The sequence below is a fragment of the Mobula birostris genome, chromosome 2 (genome assembly GCF_030028105.1).
Source record: "Mobula birostris isolate sMobBir1 chromosome 2, sMobBir1.hap1, whole genome shotgun sequence".
In the NCBI taxonomy this organism is placed as follows: domain Eukaryota; kingdom Metazoa; phylum Chordata; class Chondrichthyes; order Myliobatiformes; family Myliobatidae; genus Mobula; species Mobula birostris.
The window spans coordinates 129,126,603-129,147,905 of record NC_092371.1 but is presented as its reverse complement, the minus strand read 5'-3'; the positions used below and the strand labels follow the sequence as shown (position 1 = coordinate 129,147,905).

The 21,303-nt window shown below is 40.7% G+C and overlaps 1 protein-coding gene across 4 annotated transcripts in view; it reads right to left on the bottom strand.

Annotated features, from left to right (window-relative positions):
• The window catches only part of LOC140190969 (CSC1-like protein 2), a 205,201-nt gene that overhangs the window by 61,388 nt on the left and 122,510 nt on the right, over positions 1 to 21,303 (bottom strand). For all 4 annotated transcript variants that reach the window (XM_072247993.1, XM_072247986.1, XM_072248012.1 and 1 more), the window contains exons 9-13: positions 19,723 to 19,831; positions 17,860 to 17,930; positions 17,406 to 17,486; positions 15,498 to 15,609; positions 13,782 to 13,915 (exon numbers count right to left, since the gene is read on the bottom strand). In XM_072247993.1, coding sequence (XP_072104094.1) covers positions 13,782 to 13,915; positions 15,498 to 15,609; positions 17,406 to 17,486; positions 17,860 to 17,930; positions 19,723 to 19,831 — 507 coding nt within the window. The remainder of the gene's footprint in view (positions 1 to 13,781; positions 13,916 to 15,497; positions 15,610 to 17,405; positions 17,487 to 17,859; positions 17,931 to 19,722; positions 19,832 to 21,303) is intronic.

Sequence of the window (21,303 nt, the reverse complement as noted above, 5' to 3'; positions counted from 1 at the left end):
GAAGTCATCTTGCAAATATGCATCTGTGATGCTGCTGTATGTTTTTCATTGAACCTGTGAATACATGTAGTTTTGCACATGACAATAAACTCAAAATTGATAAACTTTGACTTTGTTAAACATGAAGTTAAATCTCCCCAACAGGAGCAGCCAAAGAAATTAGACCTACAGTATATTCTTTGGAGTTTAGAAGAACAAGGGCTAATCACTTGGAAAAATAAGATCCTGAAGTGGCATAACTGTATAAACATCAAGATATTTCCATTAGTGGAAGCACTGCAAATGAGAGGAACTTCTCACAGAAGTTAGTGAGCCTCCAGTCATTGGAGATGTTTGTAGTAGGGGATACGTTTTTGAAAGATCTGTGTATTCAGAGTAATGGGCTAATGGCAGATCAGCTATGATCATACTCAAGAGCTGAGCTGGGTTGAGGAGCTTGAGTGGCTTACTGTTGCTATTTTCATATGTTCCTTCATCTAGCCTACTCCAGTTTACAACTGCAAAATTAAAAAAAAATGATTCACCTCAGTTTCTTAGACTTGTGTGCTTGGATTTCCAACCCTTTAGCCATTAGATAAACCTTCTCATTAGATACTCTATAATTTTGAAGGCCTTTATTAAATATTCATAATCTTCAAAGCTTGAGATACTTGCTGTTCATGAAAATGAATACCCTGACTCCTGGAACAATTCAGTAAGTCTCCTTTGCACCCACTCCAACGCTCTGGCGTCCTTTCTTATTGAGGCACACATAATTTGGTGTACTATTACAGCTGTTTTATAAAGTTTTAGCAGAAATTTCTTGCTTTTGCAATTTGTATCCATTTATAAAGCTGGTCTGAAACTATCAATGTATTATCACTTTCAAAAGCTGTGTTCCTGTACATAAGGGAGGCTGTGGTCTTGGAGTTCCTTTGAAGTTAAATTTACTTTATATTACTGCTCATCATTTAAAATATATGACTTAACTCTTCGTGGCTAAACTAGACAGAATTAGTATCATTTATCACAGAAACAAGCCCTTTGGTCCACCTAGTCCACTACGACCATCAAGAAAGCATTTACACTGATCTCATTTTATTCTCTCTAAATTCCCATCAACTCTCCCAGATTCTAAAATCTACTTACACAGTAGGGACAATTTACACTAACCAATAAACCCACTATTCTGCACCCTCTTAAACATGTGAGGAGTATCCAAAGGAAACCCAGGTATGCATAGGGAGAATGTAAACGTCACACAGACAGCACCAGAGGTCAGGTTTGAACCTGAGTCACTGGTGCTGTGAAGCACCAATTTTAGTAGTTGTGTTGTCTCATATGAGTATATTCCATCAGACTCTGTCTTCCTGAAAGGTGCAGTTGTTCTCTGCACAGGCTTATAAACTTCCTAATGTCATATTATCTGTAAGCTTCAAAAGTATCGCCTGGAAACTCAAGCCCAAATCACAAAAGTACATGTAACTTGGACTTGAGTATTCAGGGCATAATTTCAAACTGTTTGTTGGCATGAGACAAATGGAAAAATAAATCTAGTTTAAAAAAATTATCCTTATCAACTTGGCTTACTTCTGTTAAAATAATTTTACTATATTCAACCAACTCCATCGTTCTCCACTGCTTGCTAGTTGCATCTCTGTAATCCATCCTACTAGTCTCAGGGCTATTTCTACAGATGTTGAATTATGCAGTTGTAGACTGCATCAAATGTGGCGATGAATCAGCATATAGAAGAAAGATCGAAAATCTGGCTGAGTGGTGCCACAACACAACCTCCTACTCATCAGCAAGACAAGGAAGCCGATTACTGAGGTCCATGAACTAGCCCTCATCAGAGGATCAGCAGTAGAGCGTGTCAACAACTTTAAATTTTTTGCTGTTATCATTTCGGAGGACCTGTTCGGGTGCAGCACGCAAGAGCAATAACGAAGAAAGCATGACAGCGCCTATACTTCTTCAGGAATTTGTGAAGATTTGGCTTGACATCTAAAACTCTGACAAAATTTTATAGATGTACAAAGGAGCATATATTGACTGGCTGCATCACAGCTTGGTATGGAAACACCAATGCCCTTGAACAGAAAATTCTACAAAAAGTAGTGGATACGGCCCAGTCCATCACGGGTAAAGCTTTCCCCACCACTGAATACATCTACATAAAATGTTGTTGACAAGGTTCCACACGGTAGGCTTATTCAGAAAGTCAGAAGGCATGGGATCCAGGGAAGTTTAGCCAGGTGGATTCAGAATTGGCTTGCCTGCAGAAGGCAGAGGGTCATGGTGGAGGGAGTACATTCAGATTGGAGGATTGTGACTAGTGGTGTCCCACAAGGATCTGTTCTGGGACCTCTACTTTTTGTGATTTTTATTAACGACCTGGATGTGGGGGTAGAAGGGTGAGTTGGCAAGTTTGCAGACGACACAAAGGTTGGTGGTGTTGTAGATAGTGTCAAGGATTGTCGAAGATATTGATAGGATGCAGAAGTGGGCTGAGAAGTGGCGGATGGAGTTCAACCCGGAGAAGTGTGAGGTGGTACACTTTGGAAGGACAAACTCCGAGGCAGAGTACAAAGTAAATGGCAGGATACTTGGTAGAGTGGAGGAGCAGAGGGATCTTGGGGTACATGTCCACAGATCCCTGAAAGTTGCCTCACAGGTGGATAGGGTAGTTAAGAAAGCTTATGGGGTGTTAGGTTTCATAAGTCAAGGGATAGAGTTTAAGAGTCATGATGTAATGATGTAGCTCTATAAAACTCTGGTTAGGCCATACTTGGAGTACTGTGTCCAGTTCTGGTTGCCTCACTATAGGAAGGATGTGGAAGCATTGGAAAGGGTACAGAGGAGATTTACCAGGATGCTGCCTGGTTTAGAGAGTATGTATTATGATCAGAGATTAAGGGAGCTAGGGCTTTACTCTTTGGAGAGGAGGAGGATGAGAGGAGACACGATAGAGGTGTACAAGATAATAAGAGGAATAGATAGAGTGGATAGCCAGCGCCTCTTCCCCAGGGCACCACTGCTCAATTCAAGAGGACATGGCTTTACGGTAAGGGGTGGGAAGTTCACGGGGGATATTAGAGGAAGGTTTTTTACTCAGAGAGTGGTTGGTGTGTGGAATGCACTGCCTGAGTCAGTGGTGGAGGCAGATACACTAGTGAAATTTAAGAGACTACTAGACAGGTATATGCAGGAATTTAAGGTGGGGGGGTTATACGGGAGGCAGGGTTTGAGGGTCGGCATGATATTGTGGGCCAAAGGGCCTGTACTGTGCTGTACTATTCTATGTTGCAGGAAAGCAGCACCCATAATCATGGACCCCCACCACCCAGGACATGCTCTCTTCTTGCTGCTGCCATTAGGAAGATGATACAGGAACCTCAGGGCCCACACCACCAGGTTCAGGAACAGTTATTACTCCTCAACCATCAATCTCTTGAACCAAAGGGGACAACTTCACTCAATTTCACTTGCCCCATCACTGAAATGTTCCCACAACTTATGGACATACTTTCAAGGACTTGTCATCTCATGTTCCTGATATTTATTGGTGGTTTACTTATTATTATTATTTCTTTCTTTTTGCATTTGCAGAGTTCATCGTCTTTTGCGCCCTGGATGAATGCCCAAGTTGGTGCTGTCTTTCATTGATTCTGTTATGGTTATTATTCTATTATGGATTTATTGAATATATCTGCAAGAAAAAGAATCTCAGGGTTGTACAAGGTGACAAATATGTACTTTGAAAATAAATTTAAGTTGAACTTTGATCATAATATGATAGCATTCACCCTACAGTTGAGAGGAAGTCAGATGTATCAATATTACTGTGGTGTAAAGGGAATTAGAAGCATGAGAGAGGAGCTGGCCAAAGTTGATTGGAAGGGGATGCTAGCAGGGATGACAGCAGAACAGCAATGACTGGAGTTTCTAGGAGCAATTCGGTAAGCACAGGACAGATACATCCTAAAGAAGTATTCTAAAGGGAGGATGACACAACTGTGGTTGACAAGGGATGTCAAAGACAGCAGAAAAGCTAAAAAAGAGGGCATATAGAACAGCAAAATTAGTGGGAAGCTTTTCAAAACCAACAGAAGGCAACTAAAAAAAGTCCAAAGGAGAGAAAAGATTACATATGAAGGTAAGCTAGCCAATAATATAAAAGTAGGTACCAAATATTTTTTCAGGTACATAATGAGTAAAAAAGAGTCAAGACTGGATATTGGACCACTGGAAAATGATGCTGGAGAGGTAGTAACAGTGGATAAAGTCATGCCATAAGAATTTAATAAGTAATTTGTGTAGGTCTTCACTATGGAAGACACTAGGAGTGTGCCAGAAATTTGAGTATGTCAAGGGGCAGAAGTAAGTGTAGTTGCTATCACTAAGGAGAAGGTGCTTGGGAAGCTGAATGATCTGAAGGTACACAAGTCACCTGGACCAAATGGATGACACTCCAGCGATCTGAAAGAGGTAGCTGAAGGGATTGTGCAGGCATTAGAAATGATCTTTCCAGAATAGTTAGCTTCTGGAATAGTTCTGGAGGACTGGAAAATACATATGTCACTTCATTGGTTGGGAAGATGTTGCAGTCCATTATTAAGGATGAGGTTTCCGGGTACTTGATAAAATAGGCCAAAGTCAGCATGGCTTCCTTATAGGGAAATCTTGCCTGACATATCTGTTGGAATTCTTTGAAGAAATACAGACAAGATAAACAAAAAAAGTCAGTGGATGTTTGCTTGGATTTTCAGAAGGCCTTTGACGAGGTACCACACATGAAGCTACTTAACAAGACAAGAGTCCGTGATATTACAGGAAGGATACTAGCATTGAGCTTTTACTGGTTGGCTGCCGTTGACTACTGGTGTTCTACAGAGGTCAGCACTCCTTTTTATGTTATATGTTAATGATTTTGATGATGTTATTGATCGCTTTGTGGCCAAATTTGTGGCAGATATGAAGATAGGTGGAGGGGCAGGTAGTGTTGAGGAAGCAGGGAGTCTGCAGACAGCCTTAGACAGATTGGGAGAATGAGCAAAAAAAAGTGACAGATAGAATATAGTGTAGGAAATTGTATGGTCATATACTTTGCTAGAAGGAATAAAGGTGTAGACTATTTCCTAAGTGGTCTGTGTCCCTTATCTAAGAAAAGATGTGCTGGCATTGGAGAGGATCCAGAGGTTGTTCACGAGAATGATTCCAGGAATAAATGCGTTAACTTATAAAGGGAGTTTGATGGCTGTGGGCCTGTACTCACTGAACTTTAGAAGGGGTGGGGGGTGGAGAAAGGATCTCACGGAAACTTATTGAATACTGAAAGGTCTAGATTGAGTGAATGTGTAGAGGACGCTTCTTATAGTGGAGGAGTCTATGACCTGAGGCCACAGCTTCAGAATAGTGGGACATCTATTTAGAATAGAGATGAGAAGGAATTTCTTTAGCTAGAAGGTGGTGAATCTGTGGAAGTCATTGCCACATATGGTTGTGGAGTCCAAGTCACTGGGTACATTTAAAGTGCAGGTTGATAGGTTCTTGACTTGCAAGCGTGTTGAAGGTTATGGAGTCCAACTTCCGGTCAAGATGGCAATCGTTTAGTCACGAAAAGCTATCGCTTCTATTTCTTATCTCCCCACTCCTTCTCTCCCTTTCTTTTACTCCAAACTGTTAAACATTTTATTCTCCCTCCTGCCTGCGAATACGCCTGTTTTACAATGGCTTCAAAGACTACCAAATCAGGGAAAAAGAAAGTTCCAGTGGCCAGCTTCTCCGGCGAAAACATGATCTTGATATTAGAATATCACCGACAGGAGATAATTAATGAATCTAAGTCTTCTTTCAGTTTGTTGGAATCGAAATTGGATCAAATTAAGTCCAAAGTGGAGGATCATGCCCAACGTTTATCATATCTCAAGTTTGCCACAGATGATTTAGACTGCCGTTTTAAAGAGTTAGAAAACGTTTGTTCCAGCTTGAGAGATCATAACAGCAAGCTAGTATCCAAAGTTACCGACCTAGAAAGTCGGAGAAGACATCAAAATCTACGTATTCTCCGCTTGCCAGAGGCTATCGAAAGTGGATCCCCTGCCGAATTTTTCTCCCCTTTGCTATGTGAGATTTTTGGGAACGACATACTTTCGACCCTGCCTGAGATAGACAGAGCTCATCATACCTTAGCACCTAAGCCGGAGCACAAGCCACGTCCTGTAATTATTCGCTTTCATCACTACCAGATTAAAGATCTCTTGATTAAAGAAGCCAGTTGGAGAGGGAAGTTGGAATACAAGGGTCAATCAATTCGTGTTGTCGAGGATTATGCTCCCCAAGTTCTGAGTCTGTGAGCTGAGTATAAAGGAGTCATGAAAGAACTATATAATCGCGGATTCAGGCCTTCCCTTCGATTTCCAGCTCACCTCCAAATATCTCTTACTAGTGGAGGCAAAAAGTGGTTTAACTCGGCTACAGAAGCTCAGAAATTTATCGACAACCTCCCTGTTACTTTGAGTCCCTCAGATTCAGTTTGATTACTTACACTGGTGGAGAAGTACATTTTTTTCTCTCCTCTCTTTTTCCCGATCTTTCTTTCGTAAGTCAGTAAATTTTTTTCCATAGTTTCTCGTGGGTAGGTCGCTGGGTAAAGTCTGTTTATTTGTTTTTATATTTTTTCTTAAATACTAGTTCATATCTGTTTTTTGGATTATTACCTTGAGTTAAGCTTAACAAATTGTGGTCGAATTGTTTTTCTTTTCACTATGTATAACTTTAGTTTGTAGTGCTAAAAGTTTTCTGTTTTTTAAATTGATAATAAGATGGAGCTAATGACAATGTTAAAAGACAGGAAACAACAGGAATTCTGCAGATGCTGGAAATTCAAGCAACACACATCAAAGTTGCTGGTGAACGCAGCAGGCCAGGCAGCATCTCTAGGAAGAGATACAGTCGACGTTTCAGGCCGAGACCCTTCATCAGGACTAACTGAAGGAAGAGTGAGTAAGGGATTTGAAAGTTGGAGGGGGAGGGGGAGATCCAAAATGATAGGAGAAGACAGGAGGGGGAGGGATGGAGCCAAGAGCTGGACAGGTGATTGACAAAAGGGATATGAGAGGATCACGGGACAGGAGGTCCGGGAAGAAAGACAAGGGGGGGGGGGACCCAGAGGATGGGCAAGAGGTATAGTCAGAGGGACAGAGGGAGAAAAAGGAGAGTGAGAGAAAGAATGTGTGTATAAAAATAAGTAACAGATGGGGTACGAGGGGGAGGTGGGGCATTAGCGGAAGTTAGAGAAGTCAATGTTCATGCCATCAGGTTGGAGGCTACCCAGACGGAATATAAGGTGTTGTTCCTCCAACCTGAATGTGGTTTCATCTTTACAGTAGAGGAGGCCGTGGATAGACATGTCAGAATGGGAATGGGATGTGGAATTAAAATGTGTGGCCACTGGGAGATCCTACTTTCTCTGGCGGACAGAGCGTAGATGTTCAGCAAAGCGGTCTCCCAGTCTGCGTCGGGTCTCGCCAATATATAAAAGGCCACATCACGAGCACCGGACGCAGTATATCACCCCAGCCGACTCACAGGTGAAGTGTTACCTCACCTGGAAGGACTGTTTGGGGCCCTGAATGGTGGTAAGGGAGGAAGTGTAAGGGCATGTGTAGCACTTGTTCCACTTACACAGATAAGTGGATAAGTGCCAGGAGGGAGATCAGTGAGGAGGGATGGGGGGTACGAATGGACAAGGGAGTTGCGTAGGGAGCGATCCCTGCGGAATGCAGAGAGAGGGGGGGAGGGAAAGATGTGCTTAGTGGTGGGATCCCGTTGGAGGCGGCGGAAGTTACAGAGGATAATATGTCGGACCCGGAGGCTGGTGGGGTGGTAGGTGAGGACCAGGGGAACCCTATTCCTAGTGGGGTGGCGAGAGGATGGAGTGAGAGCAGATGTACGTGAAATGGGGGAGATGCGTTTAAGAGCAGAGTTGATAGTGGAGGAAGGGAAGCCCCTTTCTTTAAAAAAGGAAGACATCTCCCTCGTCCTAGAATGAAAAGCTTCATCCTGAGTGCAGATGCGGCGGAGACGGAGGAATTGCGAGAAGGGGATGGCGTTTTTGCAAGAGACAGGGTGAGAAGAGGAATAGTCCAGATAGCTGTGAGAGTCAGTAGGCTTATAGTAGACATCAGTGGATAAGCTGTCTCCAGAGACAGAGACAGAAAGACAGGAAGTTGGGTTATGGGGTAACTTTTTTTTGAAGAGCTTGCTGCTGCTCTTCGGTAGCTCTCTTGCCGTGGGGTGCGGGGGTGGGCAGGGAACTCTAACGCCAATATTATTTATAGAACCTTTAGATATTTGTACTATTCAGGATATATTTCTGTCCTGTTTTTCTAGTCTTATACTTTTGCCCCAGAGCTGTTACACGAATTTCTGATAATGCTTTTGCCTACTATCCTCTATCTTTTTTTTTAAGGACAATGGTTAGTCTGTTAAATTTTGTAAGCTGGAACGTTGAGGGATTGAACCATCCTCTTAAAAGAAGGAAGGTGTTTTCACACCTTAAACAGCTTAACACAGCAACTGCTTTTTTGCAAGAAACATACTCGCAGTTCTGATAACTCTCGTCTCATGTCAAGATGGGTGGGGCAGCACTTCCATTCTACTTTTCACACTAATGCCGGGGGGGGGGGGGGGTCTCAATTCTTATAAATCAAAATATTCCCTTTGAGCTTCATAACAAAGTATCTCATACAAATGGTCATTTTATTATTGTCTCGGGGAAATTATATAACACATTGGTAGTCTTGACTAATTTATATGCTCCCAATTCGGATGATGTGGAGCTTTTTGATCGTTTTTTTCTCTTTATTGCCTGAGCTGAGTCCATATTCTCTCATATTGGGTGGCGATTTTAATTGTTGGTTAGATCCAGTTTTGGATCGATTATCCTGTTCCTAGACTACCAAGTAAATCTGCTTTATCAATTCAGTCTTTCCTTTCCATTTATGGTATCTCTGATGTATGGCATTTTCTCCATCCAAATGAGAGAGACTACTCTTTTTTTTTTCCACATGTCCATCTCACTTTCACTAGAATTGATTATTTTTTAATTGATAATCAGCTGATTCCATCTGTTCGCTCGTGACTATCAGAGTATATTGATTTCAGATCACGCCCCAGTCACCCTGTCTATAATTCATCCTGGTTTCCCCCAAATGAATAAGCATTGGCGTTTTAATCCAACCCTGTTGTCAGATAATGATTTTGTAAAATTTATGAAGGACCAGATAACTTTTTTAAAAAAAATACTAACATGTCATCTGAAACCTCAAGTCAGGTTGTTTGGGATGCTATGAAAGCATATCTAAGGGGTGAAATAATTTCATGTACTGTGAATTTGAAAAGAAAGACCCATAAAGAGCGATTAGATCTGGTCAATCAAATTAAAACAACAGACCAACTATATGCTCAGACCAAAAATCCAGAGTTGTATAAGAAATGAGTGGAACTTCAAACTAAGTTTAACCTTATTTCTACTCACCCAATTAAATACCAATCTTTGGAAAGTAAGAGCCAATTTTATACCCATGGTGATAAATCTGGTAAATTTTTAGTTAACCAACTAAGACGCTCTAGAGCTAAACAACATATTACAAACATTCGAATGGGAAACTGGAATATACCTTTTCTGAATCCTTTTTAATAACTTTTTGTTTGTGTATAGAGGAGCGGAGTTAATGACAAACAATGATCTTAACCGATGAAATATGGCAACCTAGTCTTTGTTTTGTTTTGTTTTTTTTTAGTGTAAGGGGTAAAAACTTTATTTTGAATCTTTTTCATGTTCAGTTATTAAGAGATTGGGAGGTTTAAATTAAATATGTTACTTGGAGTCTGTGTCTGTATATAGTCATACTTTATTGATCCCAGGGGAAATTGGTTTTCGTTACAGTTGCCACCATAAATAATAAATAGTAATAGAACCATAAATAGTTAAATAGTAATATGTAAATTATGCCAGTAAATTATGAAATAAATTCAGGACCAGCCTATCGGCACAGGGTGTCTGACCCTCCAAGGGAGGAGTTGTAAAGTTTGATGGCCACAGGCAGGAATGACTTCCTATGATGCTCTGTGTTGCATCTTGCAGCAATGAGTCTCTGGCTGAATATACTCCTGTGCCCACCCAGTACATTATGTAGTGGATGGGAGACATTGACCAAGATGGCATGCAACTTAGACAGCATCCTCTTTTCAGACACCGCTGTGAGAGAGTCCAGTTCCATCCCCACAACATCACTGGCCTTACGCATAAGTTTGTTGATTCTGTTGGCGTCTGCTACCCTCAGCCTGCTGCCCCAGCACACAACAGCAAACATGATGGCACTGGCCACCACAGACTCGTAGAACATCCTCAGCATCATCCGGCAGATGTTAAAGGACCTCAGTCTCCTCAGGAAATAGAGACGGCTCTGACCCTTCTTGCAGACAGCCTCAGTTAACTGTTATTAATGTAATCTCGATCTCTTTGTATCATTATCGTTGTTATGCTTATCAATTTGAAACTCAATTTAAAAAATTGAAAAAGAAGGGGAAATGGGAATATTACCTTGAATCATTCTGAAATTAATGACACATTCAAGAATTACTATCCTCGACTCTACACCTGAATCTTTAAATGATAATATTTCTGTCGAGCATTTTTAAAATAGTTTAAATATTCCTATGCTTTCTCCTGATCTCAAAGCAAAACTGAATGAGCTATTATCATTAGAGTAAATATCCTCAGCTATTTCTGTATTGCAGTCTGGTAAATCTCCTGACCTGATGGGTTCTCTGTAGAATCCTATAAATCATTTTCCTCACTGCTTTCGCCTGAACTAATTTTAGTTTTATCCGACTCGTTTAACCAAGTTACCAGATTCATTTAATGAGGCATGTATCATTCTTTTAGCGAAAAACGGCAAAGATCCATCAGTGTGTTCTTTGCATAGGCCGATTTCCTTGCTAAATGTTGATGTTAAAATTTTGGCTAAAGTTTTGGCCCGCAGATTGGAGAACATTCTACCCTTAATTATTTCTGTAGACCAAACTGGTTTTATTAAAAATAGTCTCCTCTTTTTTAATATACGTTGTTTATTTAATATCTTATACTTACCTTCAGCTGGGATTCCTGAATGTGTCATTTCTCTAGACGCGGAGAAAGCGTTTGATCGTGTGGAGTGGTATTATCTTTTCTCGGTTTCAGAAAAATTTGATTTTGGACAAAGTTTTATTACATAGATTAAATTGTTATATTCGCACCTCACTGTTTCTGACTTGACCAACTCTCAGCAATCCCAACCTTTCAATCTTAAACGTGGCACCCGGCAAGGGTGTCCTTTAAGTCCCTTACTTTTTGATCTGGCTATAGAGCCATTGGCGATTGCGTTTCGTAGCTGTGCTGAATTGGGGGGGGTGGGTGTTGAGCACGAAGTCTCTCTTTATGCTGATGATTTTTTGCTTTTTATATCAAATCTGACTACCTTCTTATCCCCAATGTTTTCACTTCTTAACAAATTTAGCCAGCTTTCTGGATACAAACTTAATTTACATAAGAGTGAACTCTTTCCAATAAACAGAGAAGCACAAATATTAGAATTTCATAACCTCCCTTTTAAAGAAGTAAATAATCAATTTACTTACCTTGGCATTACAGTAACAAGGAACTATAAGTGTCTTTTTGGAGAAAATTTATCTAATCTTTTAAATCATACAAAACAGAGTCCGTCTATGTCTCTGATAGGTTGAATTAATGTTGTTAAAATGTACATCCTTCCTAAATTTTTATACTTATTTCAATCTTTACCGATTTTTATTTCTAAAGCTTTTTTTGACTTGTTAGATTCAATTATTTTGTCCTATCTATGGAAGGGCAAACGTCCTAGACTAAATAAAACTCACCTTCAAAAACCTAAAAGGGTAGGTGGTATGGCCTTGTCCAATTTTCGTTTATGTTACTGCGCAGCCAACATACGTTGTCTTATCTTTTGGTCTTACTTTTATAATCAGTCTAACTGCCCAGCATGGGTGGCAATGGAGTTGAACTCTTATAAGAATCTCTCCATTCCCACACTTCTTGGATCCGCACTTCCTTGCCATCTGCCTAAATCAATTTTTAATCCTGTCATCAGACAAACTTGAGAATATGGGCTCAGTTTTGAAAATATAATGGTCTTCACGGTTTCTCTCTCTCTAGTCCTATTCTACATAATCATCCTTTTCAGCCTTCTATGCAGGAATTCACATTTCAAGACCGCCACAGAAACGGCATTAGGTGCTTTGAAGATCTTTTCATAGACAATCGCTTTGCAGCTTTTGAATAACTGTCTGTAAAGTTCAACCTACCCAACACTCATTTCTTCAGATATCTCCAAATTAGACATTTTATCAACCCTTTAATACCAAACTTTTCTGAGGTACCTAATAAAAATGTTGTGGACTTGTTTCTTCGTATGAACCCATCAGGTAAAGGTTTAATATCTATTTGAGATATGTTAGTGATTTTGAAGCGAGCCCCCTTTGACAAAATTAAAATTGCTTGGAAGCATGATTTAAATTTTCCTCAGTCCGACGAAGTTTGGGATTCAATTCTCAAGTCAGTTAATTCAACTTCTTTATGTGCTCGCCACTGGCTTTTACAGTTCAAGGTTGTACCCAGGGCTCATATGTCTAAAACTGAATTATCGCGGTTCTATCCTGATATTAGTCCCTGTTGTGACAAGTGTAAAGGGGGCAAGGCTTCCCTTATTCATATGTACTGGGCTTGTCCTAGCTTGGAGAAATTCTGGAGAGATGTCTTTTTAACTTTATCCCATATACTTAATTGCTATTTGGAACCTAACCCCGATTGCTCTTTTTGGCACCTCAGGAGAAGTTGACACGCATCTGAGTCTGACTAAACATCGTATATTGTCTTTTGCCTCTCTTTTGGCCAGATGTGCAGTCCTTCTTAAGTGGAGAGATGTTGCCCCACCCACTCATGCTCAATGGCTCAGAGACATTACGCCCTGCTTAGACCTTGAAAAGATTCATTATTCACTTCTTAATTCAGACAAAGTTCCAAAGGGTGTGGGGACCTTTTCTTGAATATTTTCATAATTCCTGTTTAGATTAAGGGTTTATCCCTCCTTTTGTTTCCCTTTTGCATTTAAATTCCTTACTTCCAGCTTCTTTCAGTTAAGACATGGTCTTTTGTTGATGTGTAAACATATTATAGCTCAGGTAGTAGGCAATATACTTTCTTTTTATAAATACAGCTCTGTGGTGATAAAAGTTCTGATTAACTTTTCTATATATCGTAAGGCTGGCTTGGAGTTGGGTAGTGGGAGGGTGGGGTGGTAACTAACTTCATACAATTCTACTATGGGAGCTTTTCCTTAACTGTTAAGAGCTGTACATTTGATATGGTTGTTTTGCACTGTATAAACCTCTTTTTTAACTGTTTTTTTGTTGTTGCATTGTAAAATAAAAAAGGTTATGGGGTGAAGGCAGGAGAATGGGGATGAGAGGAATAATAAATCAGCTATGTTGGAATAGCAGAGCAGACTCACTGGGCCAAATTTTGCTAATTTGCGAAAATGAGCTAATTTTGCTCCTGTGTGTTATGGTTTAATTATTCTTGCCACGCGCTATCATTTGTTTCCATCAGACATCTACATTTGAACAGCTCAGATTTGCAAAATATCCAGAATGTCCCTACAGATGCAAAGATAGGCTGTGCACATTCATGAAGTTCAGGATTTATAAGACTGACTCACCGAGCTGCTGCTGCTTCATCATGGAATGTTACAAAAGCCATGCCAAGTGGCTTCTCATACACTTTTCCCCTCTCTTTTGTGTATTCCTCATTAAGTTTCTGTTCCAATTTGGTGTAATATTCCACTGCATTTTCCTGTAGAAAGAAAATGTTTGCCTTAACTATAGACAAGAAATTACTGTTGGAAACAAGTTCCTAAATACTTTGCTGAAGGTAAGCTCATTGGCTTTGCATTCACATATTGGTAATGCCATTAATTCATACTAAGAACACCAAGGTCTCCTATCTCACTAAGGTTATCGACAGTGAAAATGAGCAGCAGGGATTACACGTAATTCAGGCTACGTCCACACTAGACCAGATAAATCTGCAACCAAAACTTTTTCTCTTCGTTTTGACCCTCCGTCCACAATGAAACGGCGTTTTCCTCCCCTGAAAATGGAGATTTTCAGAAACGCTCTTCAGAGCGAATAAATCTGAAAACTCCTAATATCCGGCGTAGTGTGTACGGGGTAACCGGCTATTTTTAAAACCGCTGTCATGACGTGCCGGAACAAATGGTGGCGACAGCGCGGCATTTCATTGTTTTCTTGAACGCAACCGCCAACACCAGAACAATATCTGACAATAGATGTGTAACAGCCTAGTGTAACATTGCATGGAAATACAAGATAACACTGATGCAGACATGTTTTATACATTTAACAAGGTGCCTCATTAATGTATTGCTTGTGCAAACATTCAATAGGTGCAATTGTCACTTTTGCCCAGTAACTTGTTTCATTGCACATGTTAAATACAGCAAAATAATACACAAAGACATGGCAAAAGTAAAGGCGAACAAATGAAGTAACAGCAAATTTCACTTTTGCCCAGTAACAAGCCTTATTGCATTTAGTTGTAGCTGTTGTCCCTTTCATTGGTGAAGAGACTATGGCCGTAGGAAATGTTTCTGGACAAATGTGCACCAAGTCTTTTGTTTGGCAATTTCCTTTTAAGTTTTTCTAGTCTGTAACTGGACAAACGCGCACCAAGTATACTGCTTCCTCTTCGCTTGTTTTCTGTAGATGTGTCCTGCGCATGCCCAGTAGGAGGAGATTCACCCAAATATTCGTTTTAATGTAGATGAAGGTATTTTCAAAAACGCCTGGTGTGGACGCCTGTCATTCTTACGCAAAACTGGCATTTTCAAACTCGTACTCTCAGTCGCTTCACGCCACAGAAACCAGCATAAGCACCAGTCTGATGGGCCACAAGGCTCGGGACAGAATAACTTTTAACAATTTTTGAGAGGTATCTCAAACCTGGTTGCTTTCTCTTCCACATGGCAACAGGATCACACTCTATACTGATGCAACATGAGGCCAGTCTTTCTAGAAGAGTTTGCAGAGAAAGAATGTTTACAAGCAACAAATAATGTACTGGAGGAATTCAGAAGGTCAAGCAGCACCTGTGTGAGGAAAGGGTTAGGACAATTCCCCCCCCCCCCCCCCCACAATGCTGCTTGCCCCGCTGAGTCCTTCCAGTACATTGTTTGCTATTCCAAATTCTAGCATCTGCAGTCTTGTGTGCCCCTCTCTAGCATATTTACAAAGTAGTTATTGACTCTTGCCTAATGCCAGCACCAGCCCATTTTCTTGTAGGGTACGACTGAGATCCTTCTCAAAATACATCTGTTCAATAAGAACTGGCTTCTTGTCAAAACTAGTTCACCTACCTGCTCGCAGCCTTTGACAACACAACAGCACAGTTGTCCACAGGGCTTGGGATTAATCATGACTGGTGTTTCCTCTTTAGAATAGTACACTCTGCTACGCTCAGCTTTTCTCCTGAAGTGCAGAGTAGAACAAATAAAATGAATAAAGTGAGAGTGTACGTACAATGGCATAGTAGGACACATCACTATAACTTAGAATATTTGCAACATTAACATCAACTGCTAACCCTCGCTGTAAAATACAATGGGATCTACAATTCTTTGAATTTACTCCACAGAAGCAGAGTAAACCTTCTGAGGCATGGGACCCGCACAAAAAATAAATATGCTGGACTGGTCACCAAGGCAGAGTTCAAATTCCACCATGCAAGCTGGGAAAGTCATTATAAGAAGCAGGTGGTTGGCATTCCATTTCCAAGAAAGTGGTTATAGAGTGGTAAAAAGCCAACTATCTTTCAAGGAAAGGAAACAATCAATTCACTTTGAAGCTATTACTGCATAACAAGATCTGACAAAGCTTGCTTGGAAATGCTGGATGTCCCTGACAAAATGGCTGGCACTTCTCAATCCAAACGGCACAGTTTTAAGACTCAAGGCCCCCACATCTAACATGGCAAAATACATAATACAATTGAACCTTTGTATTAAATGGGTTCATTCACATTTGGAAATTTGATGGCATTTACAAACACTATGGTTCAGCAAGATTTTTACTTGATCGATTAGACATGTAAACTACAAGGTCTGCTACACAAGATGTTTCCTTAAACCTGGAACTATTCAGAAATGGCATTAATGACTTGCACCTAAAGCAACAGATTACATCAGATTTCTTATTCTTATTTGGTTTAAGGATGACTTGCTTCAATTCTGACCTTTTAGCTTCTCAGGTAGCTAATGAAGACAATGTGGGAATTTCCAGAGGATAGGCGGGTAAGTTTGTGAGGGGGCGTCTTCCTTCTGCCTCTTCTACATGGCTTCTGTGTTCTTTTGCATGGCCCATCATGGGCCCTGATACCACACAGAACACTGGCTTGTTACTGTGCACTTCAAGTTCAAACACATAATTACCCCCACTGTACTTTAAAAATGTGCTCCAGAAGCAATGAAAGGCTGGCCATGAGACAGTGTTAGGTGGGCTTAATCGCTTGGTAGAATGAATTCAGGCACTGCTGGGGACTAGCAGCAGCTGTTCTTTGTTGACAGACTGCCCATCCCATTGGTCTCTCCAATCTCCTCCTGTTTTATGTGACAATAGATCTTGTCTCATCCTCTGTTTTGCTTTATAGCTCTTTCTTAGGAATACTTTGCTGAAACACACTCTCAAAAGACAGTAAATATTGTTGAACATGTCACTGCAGAGGAATCTCCAGGCTGAGAAGAGCTGTGCAGCCATGTAGAGGAGTTGGCAGATACCATCACAACCAACAAGTGGTGATCAGAGACTCTGTTGGATCCGGATAGCCTATTGACAAAATAACTGGGTGCTGTCAATTCCAAAAATGGTCCACACTCAGTGCTGCCCAGGGTCCAATCTTGAGTCCTGTGTTTCTTTACCAAATGGCTGCATTGCTGACCATAATGCCTAACAGCAGCCCTAAGTAGGTAACCTCTCTCCACACAGTAACCCCCTTTAGCCCTCATGCCATTAGTGCTCCCACTCCACAGCATGCATCCTGAGTGTAAAGCAAGGTGCCAGGATACCACGGCCACCAAGTGGATGTTGTTAGATTAACTAAAATGGCTGCATGTGATCTGGCACAATACAAAGTAACAGGTATTTAAATATACCTTCAGAAACCAACAAGTTTATAGTTTGAATAAACATATCAAATAGTAATTAATATAAGAGCGAGGTAGAGAATTAACTACTGTACAATCAGAAGAGAAAGATGATAAGTCACTTACCGGTCTGCATTGAGACGCATTAGCCTTGCCACATTATAACAGAGACGGACTTCATAAACTGGACAGTTTGGGTAAGCTTCCCTGAAATATACACAGCATCAAATCATCTAAGGCAAAGATCACTGTCCAATTTATTGTTTTAAATTTCAAACCAACTATCTGCACCAACTTTTACACTCCTGATTCATGAACTAAAATAATTAGTTCAGTCTCTCATTCATTTCCATTTGATTGGGAAATCTTTTAGACTGAATCAACCTGAGAAAATGAACGGCTGCATCGAATGACTTACACCTATATCAAAGGTCACATCAAGTTTGATCAGATTATTTTTGTACGATGAGACAGAGAAGGTAGCTGTGGGCAATGCCTTTCACGTATGTATGGATTTTCATAAAACATTTCATCTATCACTTAAGCTCATCAGTAGTAACACAGCTGAAATTGTACTTACTGAAAATGTTGTTTTATTTTCTCAGGTTCAGCATATTTTGATAATCCATTTATAAATAAAGTGCGTTTTACCTACAAAGAACAGACACTTAAGATGTCAATTTTTTCAAATCAATTGGTCATTTCAAACAGCAGTTTAAAACTACATTTCTTTGTCCTCTGATTTAGATGTGGCTCATCACAAACTGTAATGGCAATTGTGAAACCATGGATCTCCTTTCTCTGGGAGAATCAGATTACTGCGTATTCTTAAAACATTTACAGCCCTCTGGAGGTGTGGGTGCCCTCCAGTTTTCAGCTGTCTAGGCTTTAGGCTCTGGAATTCCTCCCTAAATCACTTACTGTGTCTCCTAAAAAGGGGGTACTTAAATGGTCTCATGCAGCTAGCCCTTTTGCATCAGGGTCAAATATGATCACTCCATATTAAAAACACTGTAAATGATCACTGTTGGTGTTAGATGAAGGAAAAGAACAGAAGTTAGACATTTTTCATAAATGAAGAGTTCATAAGGGAGGCAGGCTGAGTAATTATTTGCAATTTTAGAACATAGAACAGTGCACCAAAAGAACAGACCTCTTGATCTACAAAACTGTGCTGAACTAACTAAACATATTCCAATGTTCCAACTAATCTCTTCTGCATACATAACATTCATATCCCTCCATTCTCTGCACATCCATGTGCTTAAGAGCCTCTTAAACACCTCTGTTATACTTGCCTCCATTATTACCTCTGGCAGAACATTCCTGGCACTCACCTCTGTGTAAAGGTCACCTTTGAACTTACGCCCTTCTCAGCTTTAATGCATACATTCTAGTGTTAGACACATTGACCTTGGGGAAAATGTTACTGGCTGTCTACTCTATGCATGCCTCTCATAATCAATACCATTGTTGATGTACGGTCCAATGGTCACACATATTAATATTTAGTTTAAATAATAAAGCTATGGTCAGGAAGAAACCAAATATTGCAGCTTCTGCTTATTATGTTCAAATGTTTGAAACAACAATAGAGCCCAAGGTTATTTCTTGAAAAGTGCTCCAATTAACTCACAGAGTCTGTAACCAACCAGTGAAGGTTCAGGACTTTATATTTCATAAATTTGAGAGGACATGCTATGGTAGCACTTCAAGGATTTGGGCTTGATTCTGATCTTAGATGCAGTGTGGAGCTGGCATGTTCTTTATGTGTAGGTTTCAAATGGTGTTCTGGTTTCCTCCCACACTCCATCAGCTGATAGGTTAAGAGGCCTCTGTGGTCTGCCTCTTAGTGTAGGTAGATGGCAAAGAGAGAGGGGAGGGATACATATATACTGTATGTTGAAGGACTAAGGGAAAAGTGATTGATGGGACACAATGGAAGAGGGCCTCCTTGTGTTGTTACAAACCTGTTATGTGTCAAGTTAGACAGCAGGATGTGCTGCTGAGCACATATTTAGACTACCCACAAGAATCTGTACCTAATGCCTGCCTGGAGGAAGCAGGTTAGTTTATAATTTCTTGTACTTTCAGCCTCTATTTTTACCAAATATTTTCAGGAAAAAAATTGTCTATTTGCAATTCTGCTGAACTTGCCTGACAGCATTTCCTCCTGGATCCTTCCCAAGCCATAAACAACACCTGCCCTTTCAATTAAATGACACGCCTTGATTTGCACTGGGTACTGTAGGAAGCAGAACAGTTGGGCAATTGACTTCAGTTGTCAAATGGAGGCTCAGTTGCAGCTATTGATTTCTTAATGTACTGGAGAAACTAATAGCGCAACGGAACTTGACCAACCAGATCTCAATCAATTGGCTAATAGCAACTGGCCCATCGCAAAAGTCCAACGGTTTCAAGAATACCTCATCACAACACTTACCAAATCATCCTCTTTGTAGTGCATTTTTGAAGTGTGTCGCCTCATGCTAAAGACAGTGAGAAGCAGATACAGAAAAGAGAAGACGGTATGGAGCCAGAGCAAATTATTCCTTTATTAAAAAACAAAATAGATTACAGGGATGAGTACAAGCAATGCCAAACAAACAGATTGAAATACCATTCAAACTCAAAACAAAATCCATAATAACCGAAAGGGTCAACGTAGCAAAGCCATTTTTAAATCCATATCCTCACCTTGACATTGTGGATGTTCACTGATTTTTTAAAAATTTTAAATAGAACTTTGATTTGTTGCTCCCAAATACCAGGCTGCCTCTTTCCCAAGCTGCTTCAGTTCATTCTGCACTTTAATTGACCCCTGATCCCAATTTTAAATCAATGCTGGGAGGTTGCACCTGAAGTAGGTGGCTGGGACAGATGTCTAATGTTTTATTGTCAAGGCTGGAACAGGTAAATGAATTGAATCAAATCAACTTTATTTCTTACATTCTTCACATATATAAGGAGTAAATATCTTTACGTTGTCTCCATCTAAATGTGGAATGTGCAATAATAGCAATTTATAATAATTTATAATAAATAGAACAGTCAATGTAATATGGAGTACAGTCAAGTCAGCCTGAGTTCATCAGTCTGATGGCCTGGTGGAAGCAGCTGTCCTGGAGCCTGTAGGTCCTGGCTTTTACGCTGCGGTACCGCTTCCCAGATGGAATAGATTATGGTTGGGATGGCTTGGGTCCCCAATGATCCTACAGGCCCTTTTTACACACCTGTCCTTGTATATGTTCTGAATCATGGGAAGTTCACAACTACAGATGCGCTGAGCTGTCCGCACCACTCTCTGCAGAGTCCTGTGATTAAGGGAGGTACAGTTCCCATACCAGGCAGTGATGCAGTCAGTCAGGGTGCTCTCAATTATGCCCCTGTAGAAAGTTCTTAAGATTTGGGGGCCCATGCCAAACTTCCTCAACCATCTGAGATGAAAGAGGCGCTGTTGTGCCTTTTTCACCACACAGCTGGTGTGTACAGACCACATGAGGTCCCTAGGAACTTGAAGCTTTTAACTCCCTCAACCCCAGATCCATTGATGTCAATAGGGGTTAGTCCATGACCATTCCTCCTGTACTCCATACCCAGCTCCTTTGTTTTTGTGACATTGAGAGAGAGGCTGTTTTCTTGACACCATTGTGTCAGAGAGATGACCTCTTCCCTGTAGGCCACCGCATTATTATTTGAGATAAGGCCCATCAATGTAGCGGTGTCAGCAAATTTAATTAGCAGATTGGAGCTGTGGGTAGCGACACAGTCATGGGTATACAGGGAGTAAAGGACGGGACTCCTGTATTGAGAGTCAGAGGGTTGGAGGTGAGGGAGCCCACTCTTATAACTTGCTGGCGATCTGCCAGGAGGCCCAGGATCCAGCTGCACAAGGCAGGGTTAAGGCCGAGGTCTCTGAGCTTCTTGTCAAGCCTGGATGGAACTATGGTGTTGAATGCTGAACTGTAGTCCAAGAACAGCATTCTCACATAAGCATCCTTCTTCTCCAGATGTGTAAGGACGC